This window comes from Balaenoptera physalus (genome assembly GCF_965194825.1).
Source record: "Balaenoptera physalus genome assembly, chromosome: 11".
In the NCBI taxonomy this organism is placed as follows: Eukaryota; Metazoa; Chordata; class Mammalia; order Artiodactyla; family Balaenopteridae; genus Balaenoptera; species Balaenoptera physalus.
In genome coordinates, this window is record NC_138896.1 from 24247788 (window position 1) to 24264652 (window position 16865).

Here is a 16865-nt window from a genome sequence, read left to right on the forward strand (position 1 = left end):
TTGCAAACAGGGCGTGGATTTAGTTTGGGGTACACTGAAGTTGCACGAGATCGAAAGATGTTCTCCCCACTCTGCCCCCCACCTCCTGCCTCTGCCAGCTGGAGCTGAACGTGGATGGTAGCAAGGAGTATCGTCCTGGGGACACTGTAAAGCTCAACCTGCAAACAGATTCTCCAGCCCTGGTGGCCCTGGGAGCTGTGGACACGGCTCTGTATGCTGTGGGTGGCAAGTCCCACAAACCCCTCGACATGGTCAAGGTTTGTCAAGCTCCTCTCCCTAATCCTCCCTCCCCTCCATGGCTCACCCTCCTGCTGCCCTGAGCCCTGGGCCCTGGGCCAGCAGGTCGATCTCACTCATGGACTCCTCCCAGTCCCCCCTGAAGCCTTGGCCCCCGTGGCCTCTGTCTCCCCACTCTCTGTGTCTCTCGTACTTGTCCGTACCCTGCCCTCTCACCTGCAGCTGAGTGGCCAATCGTGCCCACAGCTACTCTTGTCTCTGCAACATCTCTGCCTTTTCTCGCCAGGTCTTCGAAGCTATGAACAGCTATGACCTTGGCTGTGGTCCTGGGGGTGGGGACAGTGCCCTTCAGACGTTCGAGGCAGCTGGTCTGGCCTTTTCTGATGGAGACCAACTGACCCCAGTCAGAAAGAGTGAGAACAGAGGAGGAAGGGGAGCGGGTGGTGGGAAGATGAAGAAGAAGGAGGGGCCTGAGGGGGTAAGACAGGAAGAGGAGGGGTGGGAAGGGCTGGGCCGGGAGAGGGGAACAAGGAGGGGAGGTGGGAGGCCCTGCACCCCACACCTGGCTGCAGTCCTGCTCTCCACCAGGTCTGAGATGTCCCAAGGAGAGAAAGGCCCGGAAAAAGAGAAACGTGAACTTCCAAAAGGCGATTAATGAGAAGCGTGAGTTGTGGGTGCCTGTGAAGCTCTCCCCTTGGGCCCAAGGGTCAGGATGCGGGTCTGCCTTTTGGCTCCTCTGCTCCTGAGAGAGCCAGGATATGGTGTCGGGGCCAGAGATCCAAGTTCTGGGGTTGAAGGTGGGTGGGCCGGAGGCTCTCTCCTTTGGCCTCTCTTGAGTTCCCAGTCTCTCAGAGTGAGTCCTTGTGTATGTAGAGGTCAGGCTGGGCGAAGAGGTGTGTCTCGTTTTTGTTTCCTTGTGCCCACCCTCACCTGGCCCTGCAGTGGGCCAGTACGCTTCCCCCACAGCCAAGCGCTGCTGCCAGGATGGGCTGACACGGCTGCCCATGGCGCGCACCTGTGAGCAGCGGGTGGCCCGCGTGCAGCAGCCGGCCTGCCGGGAGCCCTTCCTGTCCTGCTGCCAGCTTGCTGAGGCCCTGCGCAAGAAGGCCCGGGCCAGGGGCCAGGTGGGCCTTGCTCGAGGTGAGGGGCTGAGTGGGGCCGGGGGGCTGGCAGGGGCACCTGGAGGGGCAGAGCGGCCCCCTCCTCATCGCCCTCCACTGTGGTCCCTAGCCATGGAACTCCTGCAGGAGGAGGACCTGATCGATGAGGATGACATCCCCGTGCGCAGCTTCTTCCCTGAGAACTGGCTTTGGAAAGTGGAAGCAGTGGACCACTTCTCCCAGTGAGGGCGTGTGGTGGGCCTGGCCTTGTCTCTGGGCTGTGTCTGGGGCAGCTCAGCGTGTGACAGGGCGTCTCACCTTTCCCACCACGCAGATTGAGACAGCTGCTCCCGGACTCTCTGACCACGTGGGAAATCCATGGCGTGAGCCTGTCCAAAAGCACAGGTGCGGTCACCCTGCCTGGGCCTATGGCCTCCCTCTTCCGTGCCCCCTTGACCCAGGCTCCTTGCTTAGTCCTTTGCTCTTAGTACAGGAAGGAGGAGCAGAGACCTGGAGAAGTCTGCACCCCATGTGCCGGGGCTGCGAGGCCAGAGAGCAGGGGCGGGCGGGGGCGGGGTGAGGGGGCCGGGGGGAGCTGGGGCAGCTCCTGGCCCTCACTCCTGGGATCCCGCGGCTGGGATGCCCCCAGGCCTCTCATATGTGCCCCCTCTCTCCATCAGGTTTGTGTGTGGCCACCCCGGCCCGGCTCCGAGTGTTCCGTGAATTCCACATGCACCTCCGCCTGCCCGTCTCCGTCCGCCGCTTTGAGCAGCTCGAGCTGCGGCCTGTCCTCTACAACTACCTGGATACAGATATGACCGTGAGGCCCCTCGGGGGCTGAGCACACGGTGTTGGTGGAGGTGGGCCTGGGGCAGGGGAAGGGTGGGGAGCCTAACTGGGCTGGCCCTTCCTGTCTTCCTGCCCCCAGGTGAGCGTCCACGTGTCCCCAGTGGAGGGGCTGTGCTTGGCTGGGGGCGGAGGGCTCGCCCAGCAGGTGCTGGTCCCTGCGGGCTCTGCCCGGCCCGTTGGCTTCTCTGTGGTGCCCATAGCGGCCGCTGCTGTGTCTCTGAAAGTGGTGGCTCGAGGATCTTTGGACTTCCCTGTGGGGGACGCAGTGTCCAAGGTTCTACAAATTGAGGTGAATGGAACACCCCTGACCCAGGTCCCCAGGCTCCCAGATTTATCCCCCACTCTGGCACCCTCGCTGCTGGCCAGGCCAGAGGCTCAACACCCAAACCCAATGCTTTGGTCTGTTTGCACCTTCTACAATTCTGATCCAACTCGGCCCCTGAAGTTCAAACTCTAAGTCCTGAGAGTCTGCACTGGGAGGGGCAGGCTGTAGCCTGTGTGATCTCTCACAGCTATGTTTCCCCCGAGACAGAATGAAGGGGCCATTCACAGGGAGGAGATGGTCTATGAACTCAACCCCCTGGGTGAGTGACACCCACGCCCAGCCATCAGTGTCCTAAGGGAGTTGTAGGGGGCAGGGGATATGGACAGCAGGACAGACTGCCAACTTCCCTCATCTCCCCAGACCCCCGAGGCCGGACCTTGGAAATTCCTGGCATCTCTGATCCCAATATTATCCCTGATGGAGATTTCAGGAGCTTTGTTAGAGTCACAGGTGGGAGTGTCCTCCAATCCCTTCCCAGTGGCCACCCTTGGATTCATGTGAAACCTGTGGACCCTTGTTTGATCCCATGACTCCATGACCCTCTGACCCTGGGCCCCCAGACCTGCTCTCTGATCCTTAACCCTCTCCCTCCCTTACAGCCTCAGATCCATTGGACACTTTGGGCTCTGAGGGGGCCTTGTCACCGGGAGGCTTGGCCTCCCTCCTGAGGCTTCCCCAGGGCTGCGGGGAACAAACCATGGTCCTCTTGGCTCCAACACTGGCTGCTTCCCGCTACCTGGACAAGACAGAGCAGTGGAGCATGCTGCCCCCTGAGATGAAGGACCACGCTGTGGATCTGATCCAGAAAGGTTCTGGGTGCAGCGGCAAGCAGGAATGGGGGCCAGGAGAGGGCGATTAATGGAAGATGGGCAGCCTAGGTGGCTAGAGTGGGGAAGGGAGGGGCTACCCAGTGGAAATGGGGAGCGTGGCTTCGGCACAAGTAGCGGGAGAGTCAGTGTCACCTCAGCAGCTGCCTCTCCTCTCCAAGGCTACACGCGGATCCAGGAGTTTCGAAAACCAGATGGTTCCTATGGCGCTTGGTTAAAGCGGGACAGCAGCACCTGGTGAGGTTGGGAGAGAGGTTCTGGGTGTCTGAGAGGGGCCAGGGCTGGTGGGGGCAGAGGTAGGTACTATGGGGGGGGTAGGTAAATAACCAGGTGCCTGGGGGAGCGGGGCCATGTCCCCTACAGGGACCAGTCCCTATTCCTAGCACTCCCTTCCTCCCCTCTAGGCTCACGGCCTTTGTGCTGAAGATCCTGAGTTTGGCCCAGGAACAGGTGGGCGGCTCACCTGAAAAGCTGCAGGAGACGGCCAAGTGGCTGCTATTGCAGCAGCTGGCTGATGGGTCATTCCACGACCCCCATCCAGTTATACACAGGGGCATGCAGGTACAGGGCTGGGAGGCTGGGCCACGGAGCATGGGAGGGAAGGCGCTCACTGCCCCTCCCCGTCCTGGTTGACGTCTCCTTTTCTCCCCCCTTCAACCAGGGTGGCTTAGTGGGAAATGACGAGACTGTGGCGCTCACAGCTTTTGTGGTCATCGCCCTTCATCACGGGCTGGCTGTCTTCCCGGACAAGAATTCAGAGCAGTTGGAGAAAGTGGTAAGGCCCCCAACGTGTGTGCCCTTTGCTGATCCCCTTTCTCCTCAGGAACCCAGGTGTCCAGGCCGCAGACCTTCCTCCCCACTTTCTTCTAGGAAAACTCCATCTCAAGTGCAAACACCTTCTTGGGGGCAAAAGTAAGTTCTGGGCTCCTGGGGTCCCACGCAGCCGCCATCACGGCCTACGCCCTGTCGCTGACTGAGGCCCCTGAGGACCTGCGGGATGTTGCCCACAACAACCTCATGGCCATGGCCCAGGAGACTGGCGGTGAGGGGGCCTTGGCAGTGAGCCTGGGGCTCGGAGAACCTTGAGACCCCTGAGTGTGTCCAAAGGGAGAAACTGAATGAGTGAAGACACCCGGAGGGAATCGGAGCATAAGCAGGGATGGCTGGGGTAGAATCAGGCGAGCCTGACGGGCGGAGCGTCAAAGGGCCAGGCAACTAACATCCTCCCCCTGTTCACCTGTGGGTCTCCTTTCACTCCCAGATAACCTGTACTGGGGCTCAGTCACCAGTTCTCAGAGCAATGTCCTGTCACCCACCCTGGCTCCTCAAAGCCCTGCAGACCCCGTGCCCCAGGCCCCGGCCCTGTGGATTGAAACCACAGCCTACGGCCTGCTACACCTGCTGCTTCGGGAGGGCAAGGGCGAGTTGGCCGACCAGGCTGCATCCTGGCTCACCCTCCAGGGCAGCTTCCAAGGCGGATTCCGCAGCACCCAGGTAGGGGCTGCCCTGGGGCTCTGGGGGTGGGTGGTCCTGAGACCAAGTGCCTGAGTCCTGGCCCGTCCTCCCCAGGACACGGTGATGGCCCTGGACGCCCTGTCTGCATACTGGATCGCGTCCCACACCACCGAGGAGAAGGGGCTCAACGTGACCCTCAACTCCATGGGCCGCAGTGGACTCAAGTCCCACGTGCTGCAGCTGACCAACCACCAAGTTCAGGGGCTGGAGGAGGAGCTGCAGGTGAACCATTCCCTTACCTGGATTGCCAGGACACCTGCGCCTACCTCGGCCAGATCAGAAGCCATCCCCTGTGCCCCACCCCTGCAGAATCCCCACGGCACCTCTTTCTGATATCTTTGTGGGAAGACTTACTGGCTCTGCTACCTGTAGAAAGTCACCTAGCCTCTGCGCTTCATTTTTCTGATCCGAAAATGAAACATGCAGAGTCTACCCAACAGGGATTTTTAGGAGATGGCAGTGAGATAATGCAGGTGAAGGTCAAACTTTGTGGAAAAGCGAGCTGGGGAGAGGAGGTGGGGTTGTTTTGAGGGAGGAGATAAGTTGGAACAACAGGGTGCCATTCTGACATCTCTTTCCCTTTTCTGTTTCCAAAAGTTTTCCTTGGGCAGCAAGATTAATGTGAAGGTGGGAGGAAACAGCAAAGGAACCTTGAAGGTGAGAGCTGGCAGCACTGGCCGCCCGGGCCCAGCAGGGTGAAGCCGGGCTGTTCAGTGGGAGACCTACCGGCAGACCTCACGGCTGGGGAAGGAGGAGGAGACACCTGGGTTGGCGCTCCGTATGCTCCGTCCTGGGCATGTCCCTCTCACTCTGGTCTCCACCCTCTCTGGGTGCCTGTCGTCGCCTTCACCCCCTCAGTGCTGATGCTTGAACACCTGATGCCTCAGCCCAAGCCTCTCCCCTGAGCTCTGGGCCCCTGTGTCCCACAGCACCTCACACATGGTTGTGCCCCAAACTCCTTCTTCCTCCTGGGGTCCCTTCCCTGCAGGAGCCCAGCTGCCACTCTGGGGGCCATCGTAGTGCCCCCGCCATCCCGAGCCCCTCCTTATGACCCCACTCCTCCTCTGCTTTCACCCCAGCCCTGCCCACCTCCCCAGCCAGCCAGATCCACCCGTCTACACAGGTCTCCCGGCCTTGAATGTGCTTCCCCTGCTTCTTGTCCCACGTGACAAACTCATCCTCCTCCTTCAAGCCTCGGTCGGAAGCCTTTCCTGAACTTTCCATTCCAGCCTCCTCTGTGCACCACATACCGTGCTCACCCCCAGGCCAGGTCCCCGCTCCTCACTCTGTCTCACCGTCTAACCCAACACCTGGGCCCACTCGTATTTCTGGACTGGTCTGGGATGGGGATGAGAAGGGGCTGAGGGCCTCAAATCCCTTAGCCCAGGGAGGTGCCCTTCGGTGTGGCTCTGGAGAGAGGTCTGTGGCCCCAGCTGTCCCGTGTCCTCCCCCCACCCCTTGCTGAGCCAGGTCCTTCATACCTACAATGTCATGGACATGAAGAACACGACCTGCCAGGATCTTCAGATTGAAGTGACGGTCGTGGGCCACGTGGAGTACACAAGTGAGTGTTGGGGTCAGAGGCCGTGGGTCCCTGAGGGGCCGGTGCCAGGCCTGAGCCACAGTGCTGTCCCCACGCAGTGGAAGCAAATGAGGACTATGAGGACTATGAGTACGAGGACCTTCCAGCCAGGGATGAGCCGGGGGCCCGTTCCCAGCCCGTGACGCCCCTGCAGCTCTTCGATGGACGGAGGAGCCGCCGCAGGAGGGAGGCCCCCAAGGTGGCTGAAGAGCAGGAATCCAGGGTGCAGTACACCGTGTGCATCTGGTGAGCTCTGGGGGCCGCACTGGGCGAGTGCGGTGCTGTGGGCTGGCCCAAGGCTGGGGCCGGGTGTCTGCAGCCCGACACAGGGCGACCCGGACGACAGGGCATGTGTCTCCACAGGCGGAATGGCAAGGTGGGGCTGTCGGGCATGGCCATTGCAGACATCACCCTCCTGAGTGGATTCCACGCCCTGCGGGCGGACCTGGAGAAGGTGTGGCCAGACACCCAGAGGCGCCTGTGCCCTCAGGAGCCCCGCCCCGTCCCCGCAGCACCCCGGCTGCTGAGCCCCCTCAGTGCAGGGGGGCCCAGGGCTACCTCCCTGTGACCAGCTCCCCTTCCCCACAGTTGACCTCCCTCTCTGACCGTTACGTGAGTCACTTTGAGACCGAGGGGCCCCACGTCGTGCTGTACTTCGACTCGGTGAGCAAGGAGGGTGACAGAGGGGGGCACATACGGCACCGGGTTTTCTGAGCTTGCGTTAAGAGGTTTCCCAGGAGGCAGCTGTATCAGCGTCTAGTGCACTTAGAGAGAACTTGCGATGTGAGCAGGGAGACAGGACAGGCGTGGGCCAGAGCAGAGGCCGGGGAGGCTCCCTGCTGCCTGTCGGCGGGCAGGGGCTGAGCCCCCTGTGGCTTGGGGGCCAGTGCCAGTGCTTGGGGCTGAGCCTTTTGTAAAGCTGAACTTATTCAACTTGAGGGGCTGCTTTTGTTTTTTTGTGGTTGTTGTCTCCCTTCCCGGTTTTTGTGTTTGTTTGTTTTGTTTTTGATATTAAACTGTATTCTGTTTTTTAAAATGATGGTGGTCCTAGACGAGTTGTTTTTGTTTTTCCACGGCCTTATTTGGCTAACACAAAGTTATCAACCCTCTGACGGCCCTCAAAAATTTTTTTTGAACGTTTACTGTAACGTCTTGGAGAAAATGTGAAAAAGGCATGTTAATGCTGTGATACCATTAGCCAAGTGTTTGTGGGTCAGGGGAGACCCTCCCTGCCCTGTGTGTGCAGAGGGGACAGACCCTATCAGCTTGAGAAGCCAGGCAGAGGAGTCTGGATGAACACAATGGAAAATGAGGAACCAGGAGGATTTCAAGTCAGGGAGCTGACCGTGCAGCTTAGGAGGGAAACCCGCGGGATACCAGGCTGGACTGGACCAGTGTGGGCATGAAGAGAGGGGTCTGGGCCTGGACATGAACGGCTGGGCCGTGGAGGACGGGCGGAGTGGTAGCACCTGCTGTCAGGTTATGGCAGATAAGGCAGGCCTCAGTTGTATCAGTGAAGGGTGAGTGGGTTTGGAGGGCAGGCAGAGGGAATTTGGAGAATTTAATACATCCTGCAAAAATCCCAATGCAAGAGTAAGGCTGAAAGTTTGATTCGGGATTCGCCAGTCTGAAGGGTTTGGGGGAGAGCCAGGGAGTGGCGAGGCCTCCAAAGGGGAGCGCAGAGGAGGGGAAGGGCCAGGGCTGGGGACTGTGCTTCTGGCAGGGAGGGAGAGGGGCGTCCGAAGTGACCAGGTCAGAATCAGGGCTGGTCCGGAAGCTAACCCCGAGCTTAGGGAGCGTTTCATGGAGAATGTGTCCGTGATGTGAGACTCTGCAGAGGGGCCCAGGGCTCTGGAGACTGGGATGAGGTCACCACGTGGGCAGTGAAGTCACCAGAGACCTTGGGGAGCAGTTTTTAGAAATCCGGAGGCCGGAAGGTAACAAAATGTGAAGGACACTGACGATAAGATCAACCGGAACTGAACAGGCCAAGGAAATACATCAGAGCAGCCTGCAGGGCCCAGAGGTGGGTGCCTGACCTCTCCCCCCTCCCCCCGCCCATGCCAGGTCCCCACGTCCCGGGAGTGCGTGGGCTTCGGAGCTGTGCAGGACGTGGCCGTGGGGCTGGTGCAGCCAGCCAGCGCCGTCCTGTATGACTACTACAACCCTGGTGAGCACACCGGGGACACTCGGGAGGTTCGGGATAGGTGGCAGGGAAGGGTGGCAGGGAAGTCCTGCGGCTCCACGGGACTGGAGAGCAGAGAGGGGGGCCTGCGCCCTAACGCCCCGGTCTGCTTTTTCTCCAGAGCACAAATGTTCTGTGTTTTACGGGGCACCAACTAAGAGCAAACTGTTGTCCACTTTGTGCTCCGGTGACGTCTGCCAGTGTGCTGAGGGTGAGACCCAGGGCCCAGGGGCAGGGGTGGGAGGACGGCGTGGTTGGGGGCTGCACTCGCTCACCTGGGCCCCTGACTTCAGGGAAGTGCCCTCGACAGCGCCGGGCCCTGGAGCAGGGGCGGCAGGACATGGATGGTTACAGGATGAAGTTCGCCTGCTACTTCCCCCGAGTGGACTATGGTCAGTCTCCCCGCCTGGGCCCCGGCCCTGACCCTGACCCACCCTCAGGGTCTCTGTGGTTGTGCGTGCTCCTCTCAGGCCCATGGGCAGCCTTTTTGCTCTGCACTGACTTACAGCCCTCTCAGCCTCGGGCTAACTAACCTTCCCTCCCTTCTCCTAAACCCCCATAGGCTTCCAGGTTAAGGTTCTCCGAGAAGACAGCAGAGCTGCTTTCCGCCTCTTTGAGACCAGTATCACCCAAGTCCTGCACTTCAGTAAGAAGGAGACAGATAAGTGGGCAGGGCTGGAGGGATACAGAAGAGCTGAGCTCTGGCTTTGGGGCCTTCGTGCCTGGAATAGTGAGAATTCAGTCATTCTGAGCTCAAATCCCCTCAGCCTCTTAGAAGTTCTGGGCTTGTCCATAAACAGGAAAGCAGTCGCACCTCCCCATTGGGAGAGGTGAGGGTCAAATGAGAGGCTCGGCGCAAAGCCCCTGGCCCCAGTGCTGTCCAACCCCTTCTCTTCCCCTCTGACAACTCTTGTGGACGCTTTCCCCTCAGCCAAGGATACCAAGGCCACTGCTGGTCAGACCAGAAACTTCCTGGTTCGAGCCTCTTGCCGCCTTCACTTGGAACCTGGGAAAAAATATCTGATCATGGGTCTGGACGGGACCACCCATGACCTCAAGGGAGAGTGAGTTCTCTGGGCCCCTCGGTCCCTTGCTCTCCTCACACCTCACGAGGGAACTGATCCCCTGTCCCCTCAGAAGCCAGGTGCCTCGGGCTCTTCCGCCTGACCATCCTCCTGACCCCTGCTGCCTGCCCCTTCGCCCCTGCAGCCCCCAGTACCTGCTGGACTCGAACAGCTGGATCGAGGAGATGCCCTCGGAGCGCCTGTGCCAGAGCACCCGCCAGCGGGCAGCCTGCGCCCAGCTCAGCAGCTTCTTCCAGGAGTACGGCACGCAGGGCTGCCAGGTGTAAGGGCTGCTCTCCCATCTTCCCCGGAGGAGCCGGAGCCAGGGAAGGATCACGCCTGGATCACTGCCGTGCCCGGCCCCCCCGCCCCCCCACAGCCCCAGGCAGCGCCAGGGACTCAATAAAGGCCTTTGGCAGCAAAGTGTCAGTGTGTAGCTCCAGGACTGAGACCAGCGTCCCCACTGCCCCTTCCAGGGTCTGGGGGGCCCAGGCCAGGGTTTGTATAATCTTAGGCTCTCAGAGCCTGGGTGACCCTTGCAGTGTCCAGCGCTGCGTGAATCTCCCCCTCCCCCAGATGACCCCCTGGGAGCTCAGTCCCTCATAGTGACCGCCCCAGGCAGGTCACCCTGCACTCCGAGGATCCAGTGTCCACACCAAAGCCTCCCTTTCACTGTGCCTGCAGGGCACTCCCCGCGCCCACGCAGCCCGTCACTGTGGCCTCAGGTGGGGCTGGTGCTCAGCCAGCACCTCAGCTCTCCTGCTTCGTGAGCAGCTATCCAGCTACATGTCTCCCACTCTGTCCTCATGCAGCTGGCAGTTCTGGGGTCTTGCTTTTAGCTGAGACCTGGTCTGTTGAAAGCCCGTTTGACACTTGATCCCTTTATCAGCGGTATTAGGTAACTTTCCCAGAATTGTGCAATCCTCACATCTGATGATGTCTTCGTCAAAAGGCCGACTGCTGTACTGGGGTCAACCCTCCCCACCCGCCTGCCTCGCTCTCCCCCTTTGGCAGCACCCCTTGGGTCTGCAGGGCTGACCTAGAAATTCATCTAGAGAAATTTGCTGGGATCAGTTTTGATGAAAACTGAGACAGGTCAGCAGCCTGCCATTCAATCATTCAACAGAAATTTGTGGAACTCTCACTCTGTGCCATGCCCTGTGCCAGGCCCCCATCCTCTGTGAAAGGTGTGAAGATGGGGAGCTACATGGTCCTGTGGGGCACATAGTTTGGGCATCTGGCCCAGTCTGGGGGAATGTGAGAAGTGGGCAGGGGAGGCTTCCTGGAGGAGGTGACATCTAAGTGGGATTCTGAAGGCTGAGGAGTCAAGCAAAGAGAGTAGGGGTAGATGAGGGTGTTTGAGGTAGAAGAAAGCATATAAAAGACCCAGAGGCTGGCGGCAGGACAGAGCACATTCGGGGGCACTGCATGTCATTCATCATGTCTGGAATTTGGATTTGGAGGTGGTGTGGAAAAGATGGGGCTGGCAAGGTAAATGGTGTCAGTTTACGAAGGGACATTCACAGGCATGCCAGCATTCCAGGTCACTCTCCTTTTGAATGGATCCCCTCCTATTCCATGCAACTTTGAGAAGTTCTGACCTTCCCCAGTATTTCAGAGGCTTCCGAGGGCTATTGTCTACATGCCCTGGTCGTTGCCCATCAGATCTCTCCCAAAAGCTGGTCAGCATGGTGGTGGCATAAACCCACCTATGAGAGCCAGAGAGTCAGCTATAGTTGTCAACTATGATGAAGGTGCCAGCTGTTGCTGCCCAGTCCCAGAAGTCCCATGTTTTCTCCTTCCCAGTCCTGGGCATGGATCCAGGCTGAGCCTGAGCCTCTTCCATCAGGACCCCATCAGAAGTTAACTCTTCAAGCTAGTGGGTAGCACAGCTGGAATCTCGACTCAGGCTCTCTGGCAGCACAGCCTTGCTCTGGTTAAAGCTCTGAGGTTGGTTCACAGAGCCAAGGATGGGGAATTGGGGGATGCGTGGACCTCAGGTCATCTGCCAGCCCTCACCCCATCCCCTAGGTGCCCCAACCTCTCACGGAGCCCTGCCTCCCCTCTTTAGCATGACCTCTCCTAAGCCCCTCAACTGCCTCCTCACCCATAAAAGTGGCCCCTGATAGCCCTACTTGGTCCACTAGGACCCCCCCCCCTTGTGGCAACGGCTCCCAGAATAGGGCTGGACCCCTGATCCCAGCTGTGGCTATCAAGTTCCTTCCTGCGGACTTTGGAATCTATGGGGGGCATGTTCAATCATGCCGGGAAACCCCACTTGCCCTGGGGCTAAACCTGTAATCTGTGGACCCTAACCCGGAAGGCAGTCCTGTTCTGCCTGCACCTGGGAGCACAGTCAGCTTGACTTCAGAGTGGGAGGAGACAGCAGACTAAGAGGACGGAGGAACGAAGAGTGAGGAAGCAGTCCCGTCTCTAGGGCTTCTTTGTTCCCTATCCCTGGCCTTCCAAGGCCAGCGAGGTCCCTTCTACTTTCCTGCTCTTGGGTTCCGTGAGATACCCCTGTATTTGTATAACAATTCTTAATTTTGGCTCAAGCCAGCTCAAGTGGGTCTCTTTTCCTTGCAACCAAAGAGCATCAGGTACATGGTAAGAGCTCCAAATTAAGGGACCGTTTACTCCTTCATCTTCAACTTTTGAGAGTGAAATGAGGCGCTGTTAGTGATTACACTGGGACTACAGGTATAAACTGGGATGACGCAGGCAAACCAGGACATCTGGTTCCCCTACCTGTAAGTGAAAAGAAAAACACACAGACCACTTTCATCTCCTTTAGTTCTTCAGGCAATCTGGGAGGGCGTATTAAGCAGGGGTTGTCACTTTTCTCTCCGAGACAAACTCCGTGGCAGTAAGCTGGTCTGAGGTGGCAGGGTTGGGGGGTGCGGTGGGGATCGGGAGAGGGCTCAGGCCCAAGAGTGGACATGTTTTCTTTCTTGCGTGGTTGATGTGGAGGCAGAAAGCTGGTTCTGGCTGTTGAAGAAGGTCAGGGCTGTGTTTCCCTTCCTTTCTTCTTGATAGATGAATGGGAAAAGGCCTGCTCTTTGATATGTGGATTTTCGAAGGCCAAGAGGGCTGGTGCCATTCCAGGAATATACTATTTTGTGGGCGGGACAGTGGGCAAGGACCTGAGGGAAGGGGTCAAGGGAGGCCTCAGAACAGCCCAAGTAGCCAGATGGCTGGAGGTCTCAAGAGCTCTAAGCGGCCAGGCTTGGGCCCCTGCCTGCGTCTCCAGCCATGGTACCCGCGGGGCTGCTACTGCTGCTGCTGCTGCCCCTGCTAGTCGGCACGCGCCTGCTGTGGGGCCAGTGGAAGCTCAGGAGCCTCCACCTCCCACCTCTTGTCCCCGGCTTCCTGCACCTGCTGCAGCCCAACCTCCCCATGTATCTGCTTAGCCTGGCTCAGAAACTCGGGCCCATCTACAGGCTCCGCCTCGGCCTGCAAGGTGAGAGTCCGCTCCCTCCCTCGCCCCACAGCGGTGTGGAGGTGGGGTCCTCTCCCTGCTGACACCCTGCTTTTCCTCTCCGCCAGATGTGGTGGTGCTGAACTCCAAGAGGACCATTGAGGAGGCCCTGATCAGGAAGTGGGTGGACTTTGCCGGCAGACCCCAGATACCGTCCTGTAAGGGGTGGGGGGCATTTCTTGATGGAAGAAGCAGGGGCTATGGGAGGCAGGGAAGGTCAGGCCCGTGGCTTCCTTGGTCAGTTCGACCCCCTGCCCCCAACCCCTACTCACAGACCGGCTGGTGTCTCAGCACTGCCAGGACATCTCAGTAGGGGACTACTCCCTGCTCTGGAAGGCCCACAAGAAACTCACGCGCTCGGCCCTGCTGCTGGGCGTCCGCAGCTCCATGGAGCCCCGGGTGGAGCAGCTGACCCAGGAGTTCTGTGAGGTGAGGCTCGACTCCCACAGTTGGCCCAGGTCAGCTTCACCCCTCCTGGCAGCCTCCCTATTTAGTTCATGCTCCTTCTCCTCAGCGCATGAAAGCCCAGGCTGGTGCCCCCGTGACCATCCAGAAGGAATTCTCTCTCCTCACCTGCAGCATCATCTGTTACCTCACCTTTGGAGACAAGGTCAAGGCTCTCTTGCCCTCACATAGGCTTGGGCCCCCCCCCACCCCAGCCCCTCCCTGACCCTCTCCTGGTCCTGAACCGAAAGGATTCCCTCCTTTTCCGGCAGGAGGACACCTTAGTACATGCCTTTCACGACTGTGTCCAGGACTTGATGAAAACCTGGGACCACTGGTCCATCCAAATTTTGGACATGGTTCCCTTTCTCAGGGTGAGGAGGTGGAGCCCCGACACACCTGGTCCTGGGAGACAGGGTGGAGGTGGGGACGAGGCTCCCTTCCCAGCAGCTACACTCTCTTGCTGTCTGCCCCAGTTCTTCCCCAACCCCGGGCTCTGGAGGCTGAAGCAGGCCATGGAGAACAGGGACCACATTGTAGAGAAGCAGCTGAGGCAGCACAAGGTGGGAACCGTGCGTGCACCGGGCTCCTCCTCAGCTCACAGCAGTGGTGCTGCTGCCCCCGAGCTAGGCAGCTTCTTTGGCATCCCACCAGTCCTGGACCTGTCGCCACCCGCTGAACCCCGGCCCCAAGCCAGGCGCTCAGGCTGGCTCCTCCTCCCCGCTCCAGGAGAGCATGGTGGCCGGCCAGTGGAGGGACATGACAGACTACATGCTCCAGGGGGTGGGGAAGCAAAGAGTGGAAGAGGGCCCCGGACAGCTCCTTGAAGGGCACGTGCATATGTCTGTGGTGGACCTTTTCATCGGTGGCACTGAGACCACGGCAAACACCCTTTCCTGGGCTGTGGCGTTCCTGCTTCACCACCCTGAGGTATGCCCTGGAGGCAGGCGAAAGGCTCCTTCCTGGCAGCCGGGCCAGGGCAGCGGGAACCCAGCTCGCTGAACCCGACGCAGGCTGTGTTGGGAGGGGGTTGGGGGGGAGTGAGTCTGAGGTGGGCTGGGAGGGGGTTCTCCTACTTGGCACAAAGTTTCCGGTGAGTTGCTCCAGAGAATGGTGGGAGGTTGGGCAGCTGTGGGTCGGCTAGCGGCAGGGCTTGGACCCCGGACCTCGGGCTTGCCCCCCTTTCCCAGATTCAGCGGCGACTGCAGGAGGAGTTGGATCGCGAGCTGGGCCCCGGAGCCTCGGGCTCCCGAGTCCCATACAAGGACCGCGCTCGGCTGCCCTTGCTCAACGCCACCATCGCTGAGGTGCTGCGCCTGCGGCCCATCGTGCCCCTGGCCTTGCCGCACCGCGCCACGCGGGCGAGCAGGTGACTCCCGAGGGGTGAGGGTCGAGTGGCAAAGGCCCCAGCGGGGTCCTGGCGGGCCTCTAACTCAACCCTAACCCTCAGCATCTTCGGCTACGACATCCCCGAGGGCATGGTCGTCATCCCCAACCTCCAAGGTGCCCACCTGGACGAGACTGTGTGGGAGCGGCCGCACGAGTTCCGGCCCGGTGCGTGGCGGGGCGGGTGCCCGCGGCGCGGGGGCGGCGGAGGCCGAGGGCCGGCGGCCGCTGAACCCCAGGTCCGTCCTTCCGCCCGCCCGCAGACCGCTTCCTGGACCCGGGCGCGAACCCCAGCACGCTGGCCTTTGGCTGCGGGGCGCGCGTGTGCCTGGGCGAGCCGCTGGCGCGCCTCGAGCTCTTCGTGGTGCTGGGGCAACTGCTGCAGGCCTTCACGCTGCTGTCACCCGCGGGCGCCCTGCCCTCGCTGCAGCCCCATCCCTACTGCGGCGTCAACCTCAAGATTCAGCCTTTCCAGGTGCGGCTGCAGCCCCGGGGGAGCGGAGGCCGGGGCGTGGGCGAGCGCCAGTGACCAGTGACGGGGCCGGGACTCACTGGCCTCGGTTTCTCCTTTTATTGCTCCCGTACAAACCCCTTCCCTCCCCCCTGTAAACATGGTGCTGTGAGATCGCGGGTGGAGAAGGCTTCCTCCGGTGGCTGGATGGTGAAGGTGGCCCCTGGCTCTTCCCTGAGCGCAACCCCTCAGTGCTCGGCAGTCATAGTAGGGCGCTGGAGGGGTGAGCAGCGGCTCAGCCTCCCCTGCCCGGGGGCCGGTAGCTTCTTGGTCTCAGCTTCATTTCCGTGAAGGGCACGGAGAAGTCAAAGCCCTTCCAGTAGTACCAGCTCACTCCCTGGGAAGGGGGTGTTGAGAGAGAGTCAAAGCCTGACATCCCATCTGCTCCCACCTCTGTTCCCCTCTGGCGAGATGGCTCCCAGAAATCAATCAAGTATCCTCCCTCCCTTTATCCTTCTTAAACCCTCAACTACAAAGGACTGAGGCTGAATCCTGAGCTGTCCCTTTACATCCAATAAATCATCTTCTCCTCGAGAAAACTTGTAGAGATTGGCATTACTGTTCCATTTCACAGACGAGGGCCCTGGGGCGCTGGGCGGCTCAGTAACTTGTCACACTGTGCGTCACAAACACCCAGGCAGGCTGAGCCCCGCCAGCCCCAGCTCCGTGCTGCCTCCTGGACCTCTCACCTGGTGGTCCACTGTGCTCCCGTAGAGCCCGTTGAGGTTGGCATAGTGGCAGTTCCTATACCACCAGGCCCCTCGGTAAGAGACGGCACAGGAGATGAGCAAGTTGTTGGGGTCTCGGTCACGGGCAGAGAAGACACTGCCGCTGTGGTAGCTCATGGAGTCCCCTGGGCAGGGCGTGGAAGGAGCAGTGAGGGCCTCTCCTCCCCATTCCCACCCTGTCCCTGCCCTCCCTCCACCAGGCCCACCCCTCACCTGCGGTGCCATGGTAGCCTTCCAGGTGGAGGCGGTAGAACTCATCGGCCGAGTCTACTTGGAAGGAGTCGTACTGGGCAAACACGGCCTCGTCCCCATCCCGCAGGTCCACGCGCAAGGAGTAGTCGCCGGCTTTGGTCAGGCCGTGCAGGGCCTCGTTGCCTGGGGGTGGGGAATGTGTGCTCATCAGGGTCCTTGTGTCCACAGGGCCCCCATCCCTCCCCTGGTCCCGCAATCCCTGGGAGGCACTAACCCAGCCAGAACTCCTCGGAGATGTTCCCAAAACCGTGGGCATAGTCCTCCCAGTCCCTCCAGAAGTCAGTTTTTCCATCCATGCGGCGCTGGAACACCTGGAAGCAGGTGGGGGCACCATCAGCCTATGGCCCCGGGCACAGCAACCCTGCCCTGTGCAGACCCCTGG

General features: G+C 60.2%; 3 protein-coding genes across 6 annotated transcripts in view; 2 read left to right on the forward strand and 1 right to left on the reverse strand.

Moving 5' to 3' along the window:
• LOC309638644 (complement C4-A-like) overlaps positions 1-10107 on the forward strand; it is a 15134-nt gene extending 5027 nt beyond the window's left edge. Inside the window, exons 14-41 of the mRNA XM_082414845.1 lie at positions 99-257; positions 524-650; positions 826-900; positions 1180-1377; positions 1468-1579; positions 1672-1742; positions 2018-2157; positions 2266-2475; positions 2719-2770; positions 2872-2961; positions 3111-3320; positions 3500-3575; positions 3743-3899; positions 4000-4113; positions 4209-4380; positions 4600-4832; positions 4908-5075; positions 5451-5510; positions 6324-6417; positions 6495-6681; positions 6799-6889; positions 7024-7098; positions 8503-8605; positions 8742-8831; positions 8914-9012; positions 9183-9266; positions 9552-9684; positions 9830-10107. Of these exons, the coding sequence (XP_082270971.1) occupies positions 99-257; positions 524-650; positions 826-900; positions 1180-1377; positions 1468-1579; positions 1672-1742; positions 2018-2157; positions 2266-2475; positions 2719-2770; positions 2872-2961; positions 3111-3320; positions 3500-3575; positions 3743-3899; positions 4000-4113; positions 4209-4380; positions 4600-4832; positions 4908-5075; positions 5451-5510; positions 6324-6417; positions 6495-6681; positions 6799-6889; positions 7024-7098; positions 8503-8605; positions 8742-8831; positions 8914-9012; positions 9183-9266; positions 9552-9684; positions 9830-9971 (3522 nt within the window). The 3' untranslated portion in view covers positions 9972-10107. The remainder of the gene's footprint in view (positions 1-98; positions 258-523; positions 651-825; positions 901-1179; positions 1378-1467; positions 1580-1671; positions 1743-2017; positions 2158-2265; positions 2476-2718; positions 2771-2871; positions 2962-3110; positions 3321-3499; positions 3576-3742; positions 3900-3999; positions 4114-4208; positions 4381-4599; positions 4833-4907; positions 5076-5450; positions 5511-6323; positions 6418-6494; positions 6682-6798; positions 6890-7023; positions 7099-8502; positions 8606-8741; positions 8832-8913; positions 9013-9182; positions 9267-9551; positions 9685-9829) is intronic.
• Positions 10108-10181: 74 nt separating this feature from the next.
• CYP21A2 (cytochrome P450 family 21 subfamily A member 2) lies at positions 10182-15528 on the forward strand. The gene is made up of 10 exons (XM_082414853.1): positions 10182-13144; positions 13231-13320; positions 13437-13591; positions 13677-13772; positions 13879-13980; positions 14083-14169; positions 14336-14536; positions 14797-14975; positions 15057-15160; positions 15256-15528. Exons 1-10 carry the CDS (start codon positions 12937-12939, stop codon positions 15519-15521), a joined length of 1488 nt encoding a protein of 495 aa, XP_082270979.1. The 5' UTR covers positions 10182-12936; the 3' UTR covers positions 15522-15528.
• Positions 15529-15549: 21 nt separating this feature from the next.
• Positions 15550-16865, reverse strand: part of TNXB (tenascin XB) — a 59741-nt gene continuing 58425 nt past the window's right edge. For all 4 annotated transcript variants that reach the window (XM_082414841.1, XM_082414842.1, XM_082414843.1 and 1 more), the window contains 4 exons: positions 16698-16794; positions 16445-16606; positions 16193-16356; positions 15550-15840 (listed from right to left, as the gene is read on the reverse strand). In XM_082414841.1, the coding sequence (XP_082270967.1) occupies positions 15739-15840; positions 16193-16356; positions 16445-16606; positions 16698-16794 (525 nt within the window). In that variant the 3' untranslated portion in view covers positions 15550-15738. The remainder of the gene's footprint in view (positions 15841-16192; positions 16357-16444; positions 16607-16697; positions 16795-16865) is intronic.

Bases quoted from the DNA above. Each gene is read 5' to 3' on its own strand.
- CYP21A2 (XM_082414853.1), top strand. From the start codon at position 12,937: ATGGTACCCGCGGGGCTGCTACTGCTGCTGCTGCTGCCCCTGCTAGTC. The intron at 13,145-13,230 runs GTGAGAGTCCGC...CCTCTCCGCCAG, and splicing joins GCTCCGCCTCGGCCTGCAAG to ATGTGGTGGTGCTGAACTCC. The intron at 15,161-15,255 runs GTGCGTGGCGGG...GCCCGCCCGCAG, and splicing joins GCCGCACGAGTTCCGGCCCG to ACCGCTTCCTGGACCCGGGC.